This window comes from Zonotrichia albicollis, chromosome 5 (assembly GCF_047830755.1).
Source record: "Zonotrichia albicollis isolate bZonAlb1 chromosome 5, bZonAlb1.hap1, whole genome shotgun sequence".
NCBI classification, from domain to species: domain Eukaryota; kingdom Metazoa; phylum Chordata; class Aves; order Passeriformes; family Passerellidae; genus Zonotrichia; species Zonotrichia albicollis.
The window spans coordinates 13,948,246-13,969,056 of NC_133823.1; the positions used below are offsets into that span (position 1 = coordinate 13,948,246).

The window sequence follows — 20,811 nt, forward strand, 5'->3', positions numbered from 1 at the left end:
TAATTGCTTTAGAAGTGTCAGGTGTTTTTGCTGGTTTCTGTCCATGCTTTCCAGAGGGGTGATGGAATAAAAGATTTCAAAGGGAAAAGGGATGTAAGGGAAATCATCAGTGTCAGAGGAAATCCAGCAGTGTCCAGAGGAGGTCTGCACCCTGGCTGATTTTTTAATCCATTGCTGTGAAATGTGTGCCATAGACCTGTTTACAAAGGTGTTGGCATGCAACACTTGGGTGTAGACATGAGTTTCAGTGCTAAGTACCTCTGTGTTGTGCACATGTGACAGTCTGAAGGGCTGAACTGTGGATTTGGAGTGACTAACAGACATTGATGTGATGTTGTTTCTTGACCCCAGCGAAGCCCGTGGTGGTGAACGCGACCCCCGTGCGGATGTCAGTTCCCATAGTGCCAGCACAGACTGTGAAACAGGTGAGTTGGCTCTGAGTCATGTAATAGTCCTGACCTGGTTTGGCTGCACAGATAAAAGTCTGCTTCCAGCTCTGTAAAGAACTGTTCTACTAATCAAAGTGTGTTCTGAATGATTGAAACACTGATTTCATAAAGAGCTCTTTTCTCTCCAGGTGGTGCCCAAACCAATCAACTCAACTTCTCAAATTGTCACTACCAGTCAGCCCCAACAAAGACTTATCATGCCAGCCACTCCACTGCCACAGATCCAGCCCAACCTCACCAACCTCCCCCCAGGCACTGTGCTGGCACCAGCCCCTGGCACAGGAAATGTTGGCTATGCAGTCCTTCCAGCTCAGTATGTCACACAGGTATGGCCTTTCCCAGAGATGGTTATGTAAATGCTGCTCTTGTGGAATATTCTGCCTTTCTCTTAAAGGTTTCTGCTCTGTGACTGCCACCTGGCACTGAGGCAACAGTTCCTGTTAGGGGGACCCTTGGCAGAATGATGATGGCACTTTAATTTCAGTCATGGTTGCAATTAAAGCTTTGTTTTCTCAGAGGAGTTTTTATTAGCATAATAGCACAGCATTTCTGTAGGCAGAATCAGTGTAGTGCAATTTTGAGTAGTGTACAGAATTTATAATGCCAACTTACTTGAATCACCTAGATCTCAGCTTGGAATTTCTAATCACCTAGACCCTGCATATTGGGTCAGATCTTGATAAACAGTTTGCTTCGTCACTTTAGCAATCATAACCTAGACTTGAAAATCATATGAAAGAGTACAGGTCACTTAGGACTTGGAACAGCTTGATTTTATAACTGCTCTGTGTGCTGTTACACTTCCCTGGTCCCTGACAGTCACCACCAGGAATCCTGGTGTCACTCTGGTTTTTTAAGATTTTCTAAGCTTTCTGATGTTGACATTCTTGTAGTGAATTTTCTCACACACTTTCTGTAAATAACTCATTGTTTTTCATTCCTTTATAGAGGAGGAGAGAGTTGATAGACTGCTAGTTTGACCAGTGTCATTGCAGAGGTGTCAATGTCACCTTCCAATCCACTGTCACTTTTGTAAAACTATAAATATTGGAGTCAGAGAATAAAACTTCCCTTTTTTCCCTTCACCTTGAGTGGTGGTGTGCTTGTGTTCTCTCGTGTCCTTCAGCAACATCCTGGGAGCTGTAGGGAGAGGAAAAAGAAATCCTATTGTTTTGTCTGCTTGGTTCACAGGACCTTCAGGGCCTGATGATGAGGAGCAAGGCAGCATATATGTCACCTGCTTGGTCACAGAGAATGGCTGTCTTCATTATAAAATGGTGTTAGTTAATGCTAAGCACGTTGCCAGGGGTCAGAAGCAGCTGGTACCAGTCACTCCAACTGAGGCCTAGGGATTAGTTTTTTGCTCTTTGCCAGGATATGACCAGGATGAAAAGGGAATAAATGAAATGTCCTGCTGAAGACTGAAGATTGTAGAAACAAAGACGCTGATATTTCCTGGCATTACTGGTACCAGACAGGTTTCTGGTTGCCTTTTGATTTTGTCACAGTTGCAGTTTGACCCTGAAGATTGTTACTGTGTCCTTCCAGTCTAGATCTCCAAATTTTACTTAACACTAGCATCTGTTGGACCTCTCCTCTGAGGTTTGTGTTCCAGTCACAGCTTGCCCCCATTTGCCTGGCCCCAGCAGGTCTGTATCTTGCCACGTGCCAATATGTCCCCAGAACCTGTCCCAGCAGGAGCAAACAGCTGCTTGTAGGTAATGCTAAAGAAGATAGCTCAGAGCAGTGTTGTTTGGCAGGTTCTTATGAGATTTTGGTTTTTTAATGTGAAAAATAAATGGTGGGTTCAGGTATGCAGAGGAGTTGGAATGCAAACCATTTTGCTTACTTTCATAGTAAGTAGCTTGTATATAAAGGAAGCTACTAATTTGTGTAGGAAGTGATTCTGCTCTCTTAGGGGGAAAATGAGCATGTTTTTAGGAACAGGAGCTGTTTGTGGTCTGAACATTTCTGTGTGTTATCCCTGTCATCTGTGTGCATCTAGACACTCTGATGGACAACAAAAAGTACAATCTAAAATAGTATTTTTATGCTAAGTATGGAGGCAGGAAGTTGCCACCTGGTCCAGATTCTATAAGTGTCTAAAAGTGTTCTTAGAAGCAAGTTATTTTTGTAGTTAATTAAGTTAATTAAAATACTAGCAACACATCCTCTTGTTTATAATTTCTTTCATGTCAGGCATTAACCTTTTTGTTTTGTTAGCTCCAACAGTCATCCTATGTATCCATAGCAAGCAACACTGGCTTCACAGGGACATCCAGTGTCCAGTCCCAGGCACGGCTGCCATTTAATGGGTGAGTTCTTAAAAAAATCCCAAAACCTGTAAAATAGGCTGCTTGAATAAGCCTGAGGTCTTGGAGTGTGATTTGGGGAATTCTCAAGTCTGCTGTGCTGTGATTTTTACCTCTGACTGAAGGGTGTGGATCTCTCTGACATTTGAGCCAGCCTCTTGATCAAAGCTGTGTTTTCCTTTCTGTTTTTTGAATTCATGTAGCAGGAAGTTGACCTGAAAGCTCCCTGTTTCTCTTTTTTTATTTGCAACAGCACCTGTGAGCTACAGGCCTCAACTATTTCTCAATATTGCTGCAGAGATGTTCTGGACAACATATAAGCTACGTGCTTAACACATGCAGAAATTCAACCAAACAGCAAAACGGATCCTGATAGGAGGCTTTGGGTTTTTTCAGTCTTGCATTTTTCCTTTAAGGATGAAAATAACAGCTAACATGTATTATTTTCCCTTAGCCAATTCAGCAGGCTTAGCTGTTCTGCACAGTCCTTTTGTGTTACTGTTTGCTGGAAATTGTGAACATGAAGTTGCTTTTTGTTGCTGCAGCCTCAACTGATGCAAACTAATCCCAAATCCAGATGCAGCTATTCAAATGAACGGGTTTGATTTAATCTCCCTGGTATTACGTGCAGAAATTGCTGGATAGGGATGGAACAAATCTCATCAGATGTGATTAGTGGCACAAAATCCAAGTCTTAGGAGCAGTTAAAGACCGTGTCTGCTATAGAATTTATCTGAAAACTGAATACTGTGGTTTGCCTTGCTTTTCCATTATTCCAGAGTGGGTATTTTTTTGTTTTCTTGGATTTTTTTAATTCCAAGGAGAACAAAAGAAAAGGCACAATCACATTGCATGAATTTTGGTTGGATCTGGTCCCACTGAAGGGATTCTGGGGAAGGTTTCCCTGACTCCAGTTTTTAGTTATGCTTCCTCTAGCTTTAAAGCCTAATTTCTACTTCAGGCATGCATCCAAATTTACAGCAAATAATCCATCTCCTTCTGGGTTGCAAAGGCACTATTTATAACAGTTACTTAAACACAGTCAGCCAAAAATCTAATGCAAGGGGAATAGAAAGATTTTTTTCAAAGTTTTTATTTTGAGCTGTTTACATGAATTTAAAATAGGAAGAAACTGATAAAACTGTAAATATAAATGCTCTTTTCTCCCCCCAGAATAATTTCTTCTGAGTCTGCAAACCGCCCCAGGAAGCCTTGCAATTGTACTAAGTCTCTGTGTTTGAAATTGTAAGTACAGCTTGGTACAGTTTTTTTTTTCTTTTAAGCCTTATTTTTAACATCACAAATGTGCACCAAGTATGAGACTATAATGGTTTGAAGTACATTCAGAAATTTTATGTCTAGATGCTGATTTAAAGTGGATATTGGTGGAGTTGTTGCAGAGCCTGTGTCATTTTGCAGCTCCTGTGAGCTATATGGACCATGACATATAAAATTGTCTGATTTTGCATCATGTACCATGGTGGAGCCAATTCCACTCAGCAGCTCTGGTTGCCTTGTTGGTACCATGAGTGAAATGGTATCTCATAGTATCATTTGTGGGAATTTACTGTACTTTGATGAAGTGCATCAATAATACCATCCTAGATCAAATACTTCAGAAAAATTGGGCTTTGTATATTTTATTAAAAGATAAAATAGAGCAGTGATTCTTCACTGATAGGTCTACCTCTTGCTTATCCAGGAGATATTGTGCTGCTCCTTTCCATGTATTTGTAAGAATTTGACACAAAAGCATTTGGAGCTGAGGAGAGTTTCTTCACCTTGATCAGAGCCAGTTTACTGATATTTCTGGGACAGGAATGGGAGGAGATACTGAAATTAATCTGTGGTTCCCTGAATCCTAGACAATGAAGAGGAAACTAGGGGTGTGGTACTTGAAGGGGAAGTGATGCAATGGCATCTGAACCCAAGTTAAGAAGTTTGTTTGAACTCTTGAGCTTGGGTGTCTTTTTGTGTAGTGCACCCACCTGTGTATGGGGAGGTGTGCCCTGTGTTTCCTGGTCTCAGACTTCTCTGTTGCATAGCAGGAAGATGTGTAGCTGTTTTTCAGATATTTTGCATACATGACTGACCTCACAGTGCCCAATGTATGTTAGAGGTGTAGGGGTTAGGTTTTGGTGCCTGAATGTGCACTAGAAATGCTGGGAGAGGAATTGGCATCACTGGGAATAGTTTGCACGTTCAGAATGTTCACTCATGTTATATGTTCTGGGTGTTGGTGCAGAGCAGATGGTTAATTCACTCTGGCACAGGTGCTTTCTCACTAGTAAAACGTTGGGGTTTTTTTTTTTGTCTGGAGGGGAACTTATTTTTTCCCAAATGCTCATGTAAGGAAGGCACATAGCCTTTTCTACTAAGAAGTCAACTCAGTTATTTTCTCTGGATTGATGCTGGCCCTGGTTCTTTTGGAAACCAGGACTGTTCTACCACTGAATTTTAAAAAAGAAAGGAGAGCTATTACAGGTTGTAAAAGCTTTTGATTTAGTTTTGTCTCTGGGACCATTCAAGATGCTAAAAATCTCCAAAATCCAGTTCAACCTGATGAAGGGTTGCAGTGAGCTCCAGGGCAGCCCTAATCTCATTTACGTCGTGCTAGGCTGGGCAAGCCACAGAAGGCCAGTTTAGCAATGGGTTTAGGCTTCAAAAAATGACCACACACCCCCAGCAGGATTTGCAAAGCAAGTGAAGAGGATCAGCAGTTTTCAGCTATTAGCTGGTGGTAGTCCTGGAAGCTTTGAAACATGTTGGAGTTTGTTGTGGCCTAAAGCCATGTTTGAGCTGGGAACGAATGTGGAATTTCCATGTATTAGATCTTTGAGTCTGTGGATTGGTGAGATATTGTTTTTGATGGGAGGCACCAGAGGTGCATAAGAGGCATGGCAACATGATTGGCTTTCCCTGTCCATGTTTTGCTGCTTTTTGTTCATATATGTGTCCCTTTTTAAAGTCTGCTTTATACTCATTCAGATCCTTCCCCTGGTTGCTGAGATGTACCAATTGTTATCCCTTTTCTCTTCTTCCGTCCCAACTCAAGGGCAAAACTAACAACAAAAAAAGCTCCTTTCTGGGTTAGTTTGCCTGTGAACTGTCACTCCAATTGCTTGCCTTTTTTTTGGCTGTATGAGGGCTCCTGGCTTGGGCTGACTGGCTCAGGAGCTGGCTGTAACGTGGCTGCAGCAGACTGGGCCTCAGTATGTGGGTGACCCAAGAGTCACTCTCAGAAGAAGTCTCATTAACTTCTCTGGCTGCTTGGGGGATTTGTGCTATGTGATGAGCTCAGGGAACACCCTTGAGCTCCTCCTGTGTCTTTAGACAGCTGCTAGACTTGCACTAGAGAGGATTTTGGCTCTGCAGTGAGGTTGGTACTGCTTGTGTGTGTGGAGTTGAGCATAGAATGACTCTTATCCATATTGATGCCAGAGTAAGGACTTCTGGTACTGCAGTGTGGGAGTCAATACTCACACACCAATGTAATGGTCAATATTTACAAATGCCTTCTGCATCTTCTGTTTCAGGTACTGTGACTGTTTTGCAAACGGTGAATTCTGCAATAACTGCAACTGCACAAATTGTTATAACAACCTGGACCATGAAAATGATAGGCAAAAAGCAATAAAGGTGAGGGGCCTCTTCCCCTGCTCCCTGGGATCAAAGTCATTTAGTTTCTTTTTTCTGAAGCTCCAGAGTGGGGCAGAGTGGGTGTATAATGCCCTGATCTCCTCCCACATGTGCAAGGCTTAAGTCCTCTTATTGCACCTCTAAATTCTGCTCCCTGCATGCAATGACTGACCCTTTGGGTCTGCATTGACAGGCCTGCCTGGACAGAAACCCTGAAGCCTTCAAGCCCAAAATAGGGAAAGGAAAGGAGGGAGAATCGGATCGGAGGCACAGCAAAGGGTGTAACTGTAAGCGCTCGGGATGTCTCAAAAACTACTGCGAATGTTATGAGGTATGAAGCATTATCTCATTTGAACAATAGCAGCTTTTCCCCTTTAGTGTAGTGACTTCTCTCTGCTTTGTCTCTTCCTTGTATTGCTATAATGTTTTCTCTTCTGTTTGTTTCCATTCCTGTAATGTTACCCCTTCTCCCAGAAGTTTGCACATAGAAAGTCATGTACATGGAAAAATTTGGTTGCTACTGTTCTGTAATTTTAATTTTAAACTATTTAGCAACTTTGAACTTAGGCTTGGATTTGTTCTTTACTGAATATCACCATTTCCTAAAGAAATCTGCTGTACCAAGTCCCTAGGAGGAGTTGAAGCAGCATCCCCCAGATGCTGTGGGATAGAATGTGTCTGTGGAATTCAAAAGCAGAAGTTGTTACTTCATCTGCTAACTGATCAGTCTGTGAATGTAGAGACAGTGTAGAGACAGACTGCCCTTTCTCAAAACTCAGCTATCTAAATTGCACCTGAAACTGGAGGTTGATGAAGAAAGGGATGAGTGGGAAACCACTTATTTACATTCTATGCTCTATGATTCGATTGAAGTATACATCTGGGACATCTCAACTTGAGGTAAGAATTTAGAGAGAAGACCACTGCTTGAGAGTTGGCTCTAGTGGTTAGTTGGGAAGAGATTAAAATAAGATCTCCTTTCTGTTGTGGTTTCTCATAAGGGGAGTCAAACTTGCAACAGGTTTCTTATGTTTTGTTTGTTTCTTTCAGGCAAAAATCATGTGTTCTTCCATATGCAAATGCATTGGCTGTAAAAATTTTGAAGAAAGCCCGGAGCGAAAGACATTGATGCATTTAGCAGATGCTGCAGAGGTCAGGGTGCAGCAGCAGACTGCTGCAAAGACCAAGTTATCTTCCCAGATCTCAGACTTGCTGACAAGGCCAGCACCAGCACTCAGCAGTGGTGGTGGGAAGTAAGTTAATGCTGCACCCTCTTTGAGTTTTGTGTTTGATGTGTGTGACAGGTATGTCCCTGCCACCTCTGAGCCTTGTCTGTGTATGCTGTAGAGGTGGGAGCAGTCAGGTGAGTGGAACACTTTATTCCTGTAACAGTAGGGATTCTGCCCCACCAGTTCCTTTGGCTCGTAACTGAGGCTTATTCACTATCTAAAAGCCCTCGGAAGTAATAGGACAGGTGAAATCTCATCAGTCCTCACACCAAAAAGTTGCCAGCCCTGGAGTTAGTCCCTTTGTGCTTTTGCAGACACTAAGTGGATGTTCCTTTGTTTCAGGCTGCCCTTCACATTTGTCACCAAGGAGGTGGCCGATGCAACCTGTGAATGCCTCCTGGCCCAGGCAGAGCAGGCGGAGAAGACGGGCAAGTCCAAAGCTGCGGCAGAGCGCATGATCCTGGAGGAGTTTGGGCGCTGTCTCATGAGGGTTATCAGCTCTGCAGGGAAGTCCAAAGGTGACCCTTGTGCCATGAACTGCTGACTCGTGCACATGAGCCACAATGAAGCGGACTCAACAGAACACTTAAGGCACAGGGACACTTTGGTTTAGCATAAAGGATGGATTTAATAATATTTGTTAATTTGGTGCTTGTTGTAAATTGACCCATGTAAGATTGAAACGAGAAATTCTTTTATAACAAGATGTAGAGCCTTTTAAATCTTAGCTAAATCCTCTTCTATGTCAGACAATACCTAAAAGTCAGTTCTTCCCAATGTACAGCTTTTACCCTGGGTTTCTTAAACATTAGATGTGTTCTCCCCTTTCCCCCAGAATAATTGTCTGAATAATAATTATAAATTATTATAATATATATTATTTACAGTGTATGGATTTGCATCACTGTGCATACAGGAAAACACAGATGATGTCAACAGCCAGGTCATGCTTTTGCTGACAGGCCTGTAATATGGAGGTACCAGTGTATCCAAGAGAATTCTGAAAGGAAATAGGTAGAAATAAGCATCTAAATGGAAGGTAGTACTTGTATTTAGGACCTGACACAGCATGTCCCTGTAGTGCATGGAGCACTGTGAGATGCATAGGCAATAATGCAGAGGGGTTGCTTGCAGATATAGCACTGAGCAAGTGGTGGAGAATGTTTCTGGAGCAGGGCCCAAGGAGTATAGAGGTGAATGGCATTACAGGGAATTTTTGATAGGAATGGGGCAGAGTGCTCAGGTGTTTCTTAAGCTGGAACTTGAAGGCTAAGAGTGTGGCCTGTCCTCAGCAGTGAGGAAGAGCAGGCATGCCGCAATGCCAGGCTGTCTGCCCCGTGTAGCGTTACCTGAGTGTGTAGCAGATTGATGTTGTTTGGGTGAAGCTTGGTTTTTCAGAGGTCTGCAGCAGCCTGATCCCTCACTGGAAGTAGGCTGTGCAGTCCCTTGTTTTCTAGGATCAAGCTGTAACCTTGGGAAAGTGTTTAGGCCTGAGAAGCTGAAGTCACTGGAGATGACAATCTGCATCTGAATCGACTTGCAAATGTGGGTAGGGATCATGTTCAGCCTGCTGTGGGTATTCAGGATGCTGCTCCTCTCCATGTTGGCAATTTGCTTGACATAAGGGCTCTTTTAGTGTTGTTTAGAATAATTGTGAGAGCTGTGATCAGAGAAAGTACTAGCACAGAATCAGGATTGCTACAAAACCAGGCACAAATCCTTTTACACTAAATGGGGGGCAATCAGCTATAGCTGGGCACAGACTAAGGCAGGGGATTTTTTTCAGTATTTGTTACAGGCAATATCACATTTTTGATAGTGGAATACATTTGCAGAATTAACCTGGTGGGTTACTTACCTATCATGAACATCCATTAACCATGTTTAATCACAGGCATTTTTATTACCTGTCTCATTGCAGCCTGAACTGCTATGTTTTTCCAAAAGGGATTTTGCATTCCTTCTATAAAACTGTAAATACAGAGAAATGCAGGGCCAGGCTGGGGAGAGGTAGGGGCTAGGCACGCCAGCAGCAGAGATTTGTGCCTCTGTGTGTGAAGGCAGTAGGGTGAGAGGATGCTTCACCTCCCAGCCCTGTGCACTGCACAGAAGGCCCTTGACCCTTCCCTGGTGCCTCCTTGAAATGCCTGGGAGGCATGAAGGGCTTGGGAGGCAGTCAGCAGCAGTGGTGGGCTCACAGACCAGGTCTGACCTGCCTGAAGGGCTCTGTCTGCTAAGGACATCTCCCTGAGCACAAATAGCAATGTTTGTGCAAATCTCTGAAAAGGGAATCCACCTCTCCTGTAAGTAAATGCCACATTTTTTCATTATTAGGACTTGGATTTACTAAAAAATCAGTGCAGTAACTTTACCTGTAGATAGTGCAGATATTCTGTTCCCTTCTAGTGACCTAATATAGTCTGTCCAGTAAGATTTGTATAAATGTAAATTAGTGTAAGTGAATAAAGTAATACCTACTTACGTTATTTTTCAAACAGATTGCAATATGCCTTTTGTTTAGACTTCAATCTGTGTTAATTTTGTATATATTCAGTGTCTTACTCTAAATTGCACCTTTTGTGATGTGTATTTATATACAGTGTGCAAAAGCACTTGTGAAATTTAGATAACAGTTGTAATTATGTATGATGGCATTGCTGGAGAATATTTTGCTTGTAAAGACTTTGAAGGTGCAATCAAATGCTCTTAGTTCTTCTATTTTGTTCTGAACAAGCTTTCTCAAATATTAAGCTTGGATTCCTCTCTCCCTTCTCCCTGGTGTAGAGTGTATGAATTGGTTTTTGTACTTCCTTAGCCATTTGCATCAAACTGCTGGACAAGATTAACAGTCAAGTTCATCCAGTTACATAAAAAGTAACTGGGAATGGGGCAAGGATTCATTTTATAGTTCTGTTTACATCCAAAAGTAGAAAAATTAAATTTATATTTACAAGACCTATTCAAAGAATACACTTTTCTATATTGTACAAATAAAACAGGCAGATAAATCACAAAAAATAAACATTTATACTATTCTGTAAATATGATTTTTTTGCACTCCTTTGCTTCAGCACTGACAAATATACACAGGTTTGTCACTGAAATACCAAAATAAATTGTTAATACTAGGTCCACTTCTGATGCAAGTGCTGACTTGGATTTTCAGTGTGAGACCAAATGCTACCAGAGATAAATAAATATCCCTTGGTTACTGGTGTGCTGTCATGCAGAGCACTCCATGGCTACTACTCCATGTAGTTCATAACTACTCATCTTAGGGCTGGAGGTGGAGGCAGTGCGAGTGTTCCAACATTACATGATTGCAACCAATCTGTCACTGCTGAGATTCCAGCAGCATTTTGCCAAATGTTGTCCCAAAAATCACATACAGAGGGGAGGGAATAATTTCCTGCAAAGTCTCTTGTAGCTGGAATGGCTCTGTGACTGTGATGGCTTCAACGTGGTTTTTTGCATAGGTATTTGGACTGGGGAAAGAAAAGCCCAGAGGTTCTGGTTTGTTCCTCCCAGCAGTGATTGTATGAATTCCTGTGGTGCTGCTGCTCTCCAAGCAAAGCTTGAGGGGTTGGCTGCAGCAGAACTAAGGGAAGGGAAGGAGGAGAAACCCAAACCAGCCAGGGACAGTTTTGTCAAGTCACTGGTAGGCAGAATGATACCTTTAATATTATTACTGCCTAGGATGTGGCAGATCCCCAGTTTTCATCCCAGTTCCATCATGGATCTTGAAAGTGACTGAACAGCAGGTTTTGTGGTAAGCAGTTAGCTTCCATCTCTATGGATGCAGCCCCAGTTCTGCATGGCAAAGGGAAACCCCTTGGCAGCAGTTCTGCCAAACTCTGCTGTTCCAGGCAAAGCACTGGAGGCAGCTTCCTGCCATGGAAATGAGCAACCTGAAGGAGCCTCTCCTACTTGGTGGCATCAAAGCTATGCTTCAGGTGATCAGTGGGGAGTGCCATGTGCCCTGGGCTGCAGGACACGGGCCAGCCCTGGGAGGATAGGGCCATGAAATGAGAACTGAAATGCTTGCCCTGCAGCAGCACACCCATGTATTCCTGCCCCTGGAGGGGGGGATGCCACTGGACACAACAGTCTGGTCACAGGCTCAGCACTATCCAGAGGATCTAGACTGGACCAGCATCTTTAGCTGTTCAATGGGACATTGGAAAGGAGATAGGAGCTTGTGTACAGCTTGAGTGCCACTTGCTTCTCACATCTTTATTTTCCTATTTAAGTAGAAGCTCTGCAAGCTTTCCTTCCCCTGGCCTTTAGAAAGTACATTTTTTTGGTGAGATCAAAGTGCCAGTGCATGTGATTCCCTGCAACCCCATAAAATACCAGTTTTTTTCTGGCAAGAGTGCTTGCAGCACTAAAACCACCCAGCACTTCCAGGGACACTGCAGTGCCCCAGCACCTGGAGCAACCCTGGCTCGTCCTGACCTGCCATGAAATTTCATGAAATACTGCAGGACTGCTAGAAAGGACAGGGGATCAGATAAACCTCCTTGCTTTGCTCAGTTAAACTCTGCTTAGGAGGTTTGCAGTGGCCCAATACACCAGTGCTTATCAGCACTAGTTTTGCCAGCATTGTTTCCTCATGTGTTGCCTAGATCTGTCCAGCACTGAGCTCAGCAAGGAACAGCCATCCCTGGAACCAGAGTACTCAGTAAGATGATGTGTGGGTTAAGCTTGACTGACAGCTAGCCAGTGGTGATGGAAACAAATGCTTTCCCTTCAGTCTCTTCAATTGGTGCCTTCCACAAGGGTATTTCAAATTCAGGTGTTGGATGGGCTGTGTTCTTACGTTCAAGTAACACCGTATTATTTCCTTTACTAAGACTGTGTAGTGGTTGTTGATGCTCAGCTCCCCCTCAAATAAATGCTTTGTGAGGGTGGGAAAGAGGGGGTTTTCTCCCAGAAGCTCCTGGAAGACTTTCTGTTCTAGACACAAATGCCACAGCTTGGTATTGTTGTTGGCACTTCCTACTTTGCCATACCAGTTTAGGACTTGCTCTGAAATGCTTGTTATGTGGTGCACACTGGCCGACGGCAGACTCAGGCCACCCAACTTTTGTATGTAGAGCACTGACTTGCATCTTAGCCTGCTCTCATCTGCCTCAAACAGAGAGGCAAGACAAGGCTCACACTGCAAGTCCAAGGCCAGCTGCTCAGCCACCCAGCCAGCCGTGCAGGTGAGGCTCTGTGCGTGCAGTGACAGATCTGTCAGCGCATTGCTCAGGGCACAGCTGGGCAAAAGCAGGCCTGCACTGTAGGGGAACTCTGGGGCCACAGGCCTCCCAGGAGCTGGGTGATACTGGGCACGAATGCTGCCCAGAGTTAGAGCTCTCCTCTGAGACAGGGATACGTCCCAGGGGCTGGCAGTGCCACTGCTGGGCGGTGAGCTGGGAATCAGGCTGCAGCTGGCCAGCAGTTTGTGGTAAGCAGCCTGGAACACAGCACAGGTGGGGCTGCCATTGCTGCCACAGGCTTGCTGGAGAGCCCTAAGAAAGTGCTCCAGAGGGTCCAGGCTGAAGGCACGTGTGTGGAGGTGCTGGGAAGGAGTGCCTTTTAAACACGTGTGGTTGGAAGAAAGCCATTTGAGGCTTTCAGCATTGAGCAACAAGCTCAGAAATCCCAGTTTGCGTTTGCTCTTAATAATGTATCTCCCCACCGAGTCTGTTAAGTTGACAAAGCAGCTCCTGGCCTCATCAAAGAGGTTGCTTATTTTGGTGTAATTCCCAGCTAGCAAAGGCTCCCTTCCATAGGGACCTCTGCCATAAAACACATCACACAGGGAGCTCATCAGCCGCACAAACTTGGCAGTCCCGCTGCAGCTCTGAAACGAGGCGAGGCCCAGCTTCTGGAGGTGCTCCAGTGCCTCAGCAACACCCTCGCTGAACAGCAGGGAGGCAGGGTTGACCTTCAGGTGGGAACTCCCTTTACTCCCAGCCCGGCCCGACCCAGGACTGCATGGCTCCAACACCCTCTGCTCACCCAAAGCTGCCAGCTCCACCACATGCTGCCAACACATGGTGTCACTGAGCCACTGGACCCTGTGGAAGCACTGCAGAGCATTCCTTATCAGCAGGAGGGCATGAGGAACATCAAAGAAGTATGCGATGCTGTGAGCAGAACCAGGTGGATGCTGGAAAGTGCACCGAGTCCTTTTGGGATCTATCCTGATGCCCAAAGCTCTGGCAGTCTCAGCACCACAAGCAGAGGCCCCCAGTGTCACAGCCAGCACCACGACCCCAACGCTGTTCAGCTTATGGATGGCCTGACGGAGGAGCTGAGCAAGGAAGGGGCCAGATGTGCTGTTCACCAAGAAATAGCCCAGGGGAGCTGTCCAAGGGCTGGAGATGCCAACTGCCATGAGGACTATTGCTTCTGATGCCAGTGGAGCTTCATCAGCATCAAGGATGCCTGCTCCCAAGTCAACAAAGCCCGACAGCTGCTTGCTCCGTGGGTCCCACTCCTGCTGCTTCTGCAGGGACACGTCCTGTACCAGCACGGCGCAGCAGCGGCAGGCCTGCTCCCCTCTCTCCACCTTTTCCTGAAGCTGGAGAAAAATGTCACTGCTGAAGCCTGCAGCAGCCTCATTATAAGACAGCCAGCTGGAAAAAAAAAAAAGGCAGGATGTGATCAGGAGACGTGGTTCTGGAGAAGTTGAACAACAGGCAGCACATTTTACCACTGAGGGCATGGTCAGCCATGCCCCAAGCTGCAGAGCAAGCTGACACATACAGGGCCAAGAAGGCAGCCCTGCTTTCCCTCATGCATAGTCCAAGTTTCTTTCCTCTAACCCCAACCAAGGAAAGCACTGACCATGCAGGGAAGTAACAAAGCAGCTTCAGGACAGATCTGTTATGCCTATTTCTACACCAGTACTGGAAATACATTCTGAATGAACTAATGAATGAATGAATAACTAAAAACTTGCTTTGTCAGGCTGTAAGGATGAGGGAGGGGAAGAATCTTCCGTAGGTAATCATAGGCCTTAATGTGGTAGAGATGGAGAAGACAAGCAAATTGCCTCATTTCTGGTGAGTAGTCTGCCATCTGCCTCCAGCTGTGCAACTCTCGAGGCAAATCTGTTTAAGAAATCACAAAAGGGCAACTTTAGTGGAAGAAGTAAATGGCTGCAAACAGAGGGATGCATGCCACAAATGCATTGCGGAATACAAGGCAACACAGCAGGGCCTCTGGAACAACTCGGTCCTGAAGTCCGGTGTGAAGTGCAGGGCTCAGGCACGGTAGCACTGTGCCTCGCCTTTTCCTTGGTTAAGCAAAGACGCGAACCGGGGGCGAGGGAGAGCACTCTGCCTCAGCGAGCGTGCCGGCAGTACCTGAAAACTGCGCCTGCAGCAAACTCACGATTTCCTCAGACAGCTGCCGCTTTGCCGCCAGCTCCCTGAGGATGCTCGGCACGCTCCTGCGCCGGGGCGCGGGGCCGCATGTCCCGGCGGCCGCCGGCGGCTGCGCCTGGTGCTGCGGGGCGTGCGGCGGCGGCCTCGGCGGGGCGGCGCGCTGGCCCTGCAGGCTGTAGTTGTGGTCCCCGGCGGGCGGGCTGGGCAGCGGCTGCTTCAGCGCCCGCCCGGTGGTGCTGCTCTTCGTGCGGCCGGCGGCCGGCGGCTCCTGGCGGGGGAAGGAGAGGGAGGTCACGGCACACGGCGGAACGCCCGGGGGGAGCGGGGAGCGCGCCCGGTACCCGCCCGCACCGAGGGGAGGAAGCGGGAGGGCACGGCCCCGCGCCGCAGCTTCCGCCGCAGCCCGTAGCACTCGAAGTCCCCTTCGGCGAAGTGTCGGGAGCAGAGGATGGCGCCGGGGCCGGGCCGCCACGCCCGGCGGCTCCGCGGGTCCACGCGGTTCACGGCGCGGATCCACTCGCGGCGCTGCGCGGCGTCCACCGGGAACCTGCGGCAGAGGGATGCGGCGGGATGAGGGCACGGAGGGGCGGCGGGCGGGCTGCGGGGCGGGCGCACTCACTGGTGGAAGGAGATGCCGCGCTCGCGGCTCCGCCCGGTGTCGCGCGCGGTGCAGCCCAGCGCGGAGCAGCTCCGCGTCATGGCCGCCACCGCCGCCGCGCCCGCCGCCGCGCGCGCGCCACGGCCCGCCCGCCCATTGGCCGCCGCCGCCGCCCGCGCGCCCGACCGCCGCCTCGGCATTGGCCGGCGGGCCCGTCGGATCGCGGCCCCATTGGACGCGGCCGCGCTGCCGCGTCATCGCGGCGGCGGCGGCGGGAGCTGGGGCGGCCCGAGCCAACCGGGAGCGGCGGCGGCGGCCAATGGGCGTAGCCAGTGGCGAGGGGCGATCCTGAGCGCCAATGGGAGCCGCGCCTCCCGCCCCTATTTATAGCGGGGCCGGCAGCGCCTGCCGCCTCTCCCGCTGTGCCCCCGCTGAGCCGCGCCATGCGGCCCGGGCAGCGCCCGCCCCGCGTGCGGCGTCTGCCCGCCGAGCGGCCGCGGAGCCCGGCGGGAGGCGGCAGCGCAGCTGTGCCCCGGCTGCCGTGAGGAGGTGGGTCCGGGGCTGCTGTCCCCGACTGTGGAAGCCGGCCGAGCACCCTTGGGCCGTTCCCCCGCCCTGGGGAGGCCCCTGTCCCGTGATGAGCCTCATTGCTGTTCACATCATGAGCACGCCATGATTACTGCCCTTGAGCTGAGGACAGGCGGCCCCTGCGCTGCCGGCGCTGTGCCCCAGCTCTCCCCGCTCCCGCCGCCCCTAACCCGTCTCCCTCTTCCCCAGGGCCGATGGCTGCTCCCGCCCCGAGGGACACGGAGGACACGCGTGGAAGGAGGCGGCTGCACATCCCCACACACACCCTCCCACCACCACCCCCGGTGCCCGCGGCTGCCCGCCGCTCCCGCCCCGTGCCGGGAAGGCGCGGCCCCGCCGCCGCCGCCCGGAAGCCGCGGGGCGCGCCCGGAAGGCGGTGGAGGCCGGGAGGCGGTGCCGGGGCTGCCACGTTGGAGCAGTCTGGGGACGGCGAGCGCCGGGGACGCCGAGGTGAGGGCAGGCACGGCGCAATGCTCTGGTTTGCAGCTGTTCCACTCCGGCTCCCGTCGGAAACGGGGCGAGGGTGGCGGTCCCGCCGGCCGGGCCGGGCGCTCCCGGGGCGGGGGAGCCCTCGGGGGCTGAAGGGGACCCAGAAGGAGCCGCTGAGGGTGCTGGGCTGCACGGTCCGGGCAGGGTCCTCCCGGGGCTGGGTCTGTTCCGTGGGGTAGGCAGAGAGCTGCTGTAGGGTGCCCGATGCCTCGGAGCTGTGGGAAGAGGGTTCGCACAGCTGCTGAAGCTTTGCCCACGTTTTCCTGTGTTATGTTCCGCAGCCGTCAGTTTCCTCTACGTGTCAGTGTAATTCTGCTAATGGAGAGTCGTTCCTACCCTCCCCCGGGTGTCCTCTGGAGACGGTGGCCTGGGTGTCTGTCTGAGGGATAGCTTTAGGAATATGGTCCCTCTGCCGAGCCCCAGTGCGGCTCCTGATCCCGTGGCAGTGCAGCCTCACCATGCACCATGTAAGCATCACCTCTCTTGGTCTTCCTTTCCAGCACAATGAAGCTGAAGGAAGTAGACCGTACTGCCATGCAGGCATGGAGCCCTGCCCAGCAGCACCCCATTTACCTGGCCACAGGTGAGTTTTTGGGAAGCACGTGCTGGCAGACCTGGGGCTGTGTGCGGTGGCTGCACACCATGAATGAAGGGGTACACCATTATTGAAAGCTGGAGGAGTTACTCTGTGTCCTGGGGGCTGGAGTGGGGTGTATGTTGAGGGGTTTTGAGAGGAGTTCTTGCATTGTGCTGATAAAAGCATGCTTTGCATTCTGCAAGTGACAGCCAGCATCCTCCCCTTTCTGCCAGGGAAAGGTGACACCAATCCTAAGCACTTGTGTCTCCTTTAATCGTGTTCTGTGCATCGTCAGGGAGAGGTACTTGCCCAAAGCTTTTCCTGCTCATAGTCATTAAGAAGCACCCAAACAAGGGGCCATGGGGAGGAGAGTTGTGTGGAACAACATCTGAGTAACAGAAACCTGGCCCTATCTCAGGATCCTTTTTGAAAGGATGATGTTTTTGTTCCCCTTCTTGTACTGCATTTGCAGTTACTGCTCTGTGTATCATTCCCTTCTCACTGCCAGGCTTGCTTGCTCACAGGTACCTCAGCTCAGCAGCTGGATGCAACCTTCAGTACAAGTGCATCTCTGGAAATATTTGAGTTGGACTTAGCAGACCCTTCATTGGATATGAAGAGCTGTGCCACATTCTCCTCCTCACACAGGTAAGCAGTGTTGTAAGAGAAAGGCTCAGTGTGTGGAACTGTTATGTGTGATATGCATAGAAATGTCACTTCACATGATTTGGCTGCACTTGTTGAGGAGAGAAGCAGAAGTTCAGCACTGAAAGACGAAGGCAAGTGTCTGCAACTGATACTGTGGGGCAGCAAGCTTGGACTCTAAGAAAGCAGCTCATGACATAAACAGAATTTTTGACATAAACAGAATTGACATAAACAGAATTTTTTAAGTATATGTGTGGTCCCTTTGTCTCAGGCAGCCTCTGGGATTCACAAGAAAACAGAAGAAAATGTGAAATGGTGAAAATACGGTTGCAGCTTTTCATATTGCACCATCCTGTTTGTATGTAGGCATTTCAGGGGGACTCCTGTAACATGATTAACTTGGGTTATGTTGTGTGTGTTCCTGCAGCTGGGAAGCCAAATTTCTGGCTGCACAGCTCCACTTAGCTGTTAGTTCCTTACTGTGTGCTTATCCAGACAAATATTGTTAGCATCAGAGCATCCAGTTCCCATCTCAGCAGCACTTGTAGCAGCTCTCTGGCAGAGCTGAAATTGCCACAATCCCTTTTTAAATGCCCTGCTCTGTGAGCAGAGCTGATGTCAACATGTCCTACTGACCTGCTCAGAGCAGGAGGCACTGCATCTTTGAGTTTCATTGTTCTACCTTGTTTTAACTATGACTGAGATTCCTCAAGGCTTGCCATTTGCTTTCTGAATTTTTAGAAGAAATTATAGCTAGGATGCAGTGCTCCTTGCAAAGTACCTCCCTTGACCAGCAACACAAGAATTTGACTTTGCCCCAGAGAATGCATTAAAAATGAGGTTGAGGGTTGCGTGTTTGTTTCTAATTAAAGATTAGATAGCAGTGTATACGTCAGGCCCTATTTTGGTTTTCAGCAAATCATGTCCAGGTGATTAGACCCACAAAAGATAAATCCTTAATTGCCCTCCAAGCAAAGTTTTGCACTGCTTTTGTACAACCATGCTTTATCTTGGAAAGAGTAAAGGGCAAAAGGGAAGTAATTGCACTGTTAATTTTTGGGTTTTGTTCCTCATTGTTTCCTGCCTTCATTTTGGGCTGTTTTAAGTCCTATTCAGTCTTGCTGATGATCCCTGGGCAGCCCTGTCAGTTACTTCATTCCTTGTAAACTTGCATAGTGAGGTGCAGAAGCATAAAAATCATAGCCAGGAATGGATCTGTGTGATATCACAGACCAGTTTCCATTTGTAGCATCATTCTTTGGTGAAGCCCTGCTGTAATCTCAGCACTGGGAGCCTGAGCACTTGGCTGTTATGGCATTTCTCAGCCAGCATATGCTCTTTGGGTACCTTTCTGCAGTCTCTATCTCACCATGCTAAAGTTGCTGTGATTTAAAGAAGTTACTTGAAGATTTCCTGGAGGTAACAAATAGATGAGCAATATTACAGTGAATGCTGAGGTATCTCCTTGTCACCTTCCAGTCAATGTGGGTTTGCTTTCTGCTTGCATTTGTGCTGATAAGTGGCTGTGTCATCTTATGTAGAACATACTCATTCTTTGCATGGTTAAACAGCAGGAATGCTGTTTTGCTTAGGCAGGAAGTTAATTGAGTTGAAGGGAGTTTGGGTATTTACAGATGGACACAATCTGTAATTGCTGGAAGTATGTTTGATTCTTCTTGAGTTAGCCTGAGAATAGGCTGTGGTCCAGGAGATGTGTCTGTGATGTTGGCTAAACTTGCTGAGTTCCTGGCATGGCAGACAAAACACTTGCACATCCAAAAGCACAGATATGGAAAAGCATATGGGATTTTTCTAGTTTCACCTGTTTCTTCTCCTGTATGAAGCTACTTGCAGATAGCAGAGATTTTTTTCTCAGGCTGTGGCTGGATGGGCTGGCAGCCCTCACTTTGATGCCTGCTGTTGTCAGGAGCACTTACCTGATTTTGCAGCCAGGAGATTGGAGATGTTACCAGTTTGTGGGTCATTGGCTGTGCCTCTTGTTAATGAGCAGAACTGGGGCATGCCCTCCTGATGGAAAGGGTTGTGCTGAGACTCATCCTTAGGGAGAAAAGCAGGCAGTGCTTTTCTCCAACTTCAGCTGGGGTGAGCAACAATGGGATGTATGAACCTACAGGGAGCTGGTGGTGGATGGTGCTCAGACTGTGGGGCCTCTGTGTCTTGCAGGTACCACAAGCTGATCTGGGGCCCTCACAGCATGACCTCAGGGGACAGAGTGTCCGGAGTGCTGATTGCTGGGGGTGAAAATGGCAATGTCATCTTGTATGACTCGGCCAAAATCCTGGATGGGGAGGCTGAGGTGATAATAGCCCAGAAGGACAAGCACACGGGACCGGTGAGAGCGCTCGATGTCAACATGTTCCAGGTTGGTTTTGGGCTGTTTCTCTTAACATACCAGCAATAGAGGAGTGGCCTATCTTAACTCAACCTCAAATGTTTCTGCTGCTTCCCCTCCCCTGAAAAGCATGAACTATATTTGGTGTTTGAATGCCTCTTTGTATTTAGTAGGAAAAACCTGTCCCATTACTGGCATTTCATATGGGGAATGAAAGTTCTGTCATTTGTTCTTTCCCCTCAGCAGTTTACCTTGTCAACTTAGTTGATCTGTTTAGCTCTGCTTATTTGTGAAGCAGAGGGGCTCTTCAGGGTGTTTTTAGTCAGTCTCTTCTCTTAGCCTCTGTGCCTTGTGCCAGTCACACAGGAAGGAATTATGTGCTCTCATGCATGTTTCTGGTGAGATCAGTTTTCAGGTCTCTCCTGCGGGGATTGGGTAGGATCCACCTTCAAGGTCCCCTTCCTAAGAGGAGACAGCAAGGAAACACAGCCATGTGGCCTCTTGAGCAGAAGGGCTCTCAAAACCAACAATTCTTCCCACACCACCA

General features: G+C 48.2%; 3 protein-coding genes across 19 annotated transcripts in view; 2 read left to right on the forward strand and 1 right to left on the reverse strand.

Annotated features, from left to right (window-relative positions):
- LIN54 (lin-54 DREAM MuvB core complex component) overlaps nt 1–10,996 on the forward strand; it is a 40,129-nt gene extending 29,133 nt beyond the window's left edge. For all 5 annotated transcript variants that reach the window (XM_005485334.4, XM_005485336.4, XM_074540846.1 and 2 more), the window contains 8 exons: nt 352–425; nt 578–775; nt 2,673–2,764; nt 3,935–4,006; nt 6,298–6,400; nt 6,594–6,731; nt 7,451–7,653; nt 7,972–10,996. In XM_005485334.4, coding sequence (XP_005485391.1) covers nt 352–425; nt 578–775; nt 2,673–2,764; nt 3,935–4,006; nt 6,298–6,400; nt 6,594–6,731; nt 7,451–7,653; nt 7,972–8,173 — 1,082 coding nt within the window. In that variant the 3' untranslated portion in view covers nt 8,174–10,996. The remainder of the gene's footprint in view (nt 1–351; nt 426–577; nt 776–2,672; nt 2,765–3,934; nt 4,007–6,297; nt 6,401–6,593; nt 6,732–7,450; nt 7,654–7,971) is intronic.
- THAP9 (THAP domain containing 9) lies at nt 9,580–15,882 on the reverse strand. 4 transcript variants are annotated; one of them, XM_074540842.1, is made up of 5 exons: nt 15,631–15,784; nt 15,363–15,558; nt 14,991–15,279; nt 14,585–14,735; nt 9,580–14,258 (listed from the first exon to the last, which is right to left on the reverse strand). In XM_074540842.1, exons 1-5 carry the CDS (start codon nt 15,708–15,710, stop codon nt 12,308–12,310), a joined length of 2,667 nt encoding a protein of 888 aa, XP_074396943.1. In that variant the 5' UTR covers nt 15,711–15,784; the 3' UTR covers nt 9,580–12,307. The 4 variants fall into 4 exon arrangements, with proteins under 4 accessions (XP_074396943.1, XP_074396944.1, XP_074396942.1 ...); XM_074540843.1 differs by lacking the exon at nt 15,363–15,558 and having other exon boundaries at nt 15,631–15,882; XM_074540841.1 differs by having other exon boundaries at nt 14,991–15,558; nt 15,631–15,882.
- A 115-nt stretch (nt 15,883–15,997) lies between these two features.
- Nucleotides 15,998–20,811, forward strand: part of SEC31A (SEC31 homolog A, COPII coat complex component) — a 41,040-nt gene continuing 36,226 nt past the window's right edge. For all 10 annotated transcript variants that reach the window (XM_074540830.1, XM_074540831.1, XM_074540833.1 and 7 more), the window contains exons 1-5: nt 15,998–16,158; nt 16,387–16,647; nt 17,187–17,269; nt 17,788–17,911; nt 20,096–20,294. In XM_074540830.1, the coding sequence (XP_074396931.1) occupies nt 17,191–17,269; nt 17,788–17,911; nt 20,096–20,294 (402 nt within the window). In that variant the 5' untranslated portion in view covers nt 15,998–16,158; nt 16,387–16,647; nt 17,187–17,190. The remainder of the gene's footprint in view (nt 16,159–16,386; nt 16,648–17,186; nt 17,270–17,787; nt 17,912–20,095; nt 20,295–20,811) is intronic.

Bases quoted from the DNA above. Each gene is read 5' to 3' on its own strand.
- THAP9 (XM_005485383.4), bottom strand. From the start codon at position 15,867: ATGACGCGGCAGCGCGGCCGCGTCCAATGGGGCCGCGATCCGACGGGC. The intron at 14,736-14,990 runs GTACTGCCGGCA...TTTCTTAAACAG, and splicing joins GCTGCAGGCGCAGTTTTCAG to ATTTGCCTCGAGAGTTGCAC. The intron at 14,259-14,584 runs GCAAGTTTTTAG...TTTTTTTTCCAG, and splicing joins CATCCTTACAGCCTGACAAA to CTGGCTGTCTTATAATGAGG.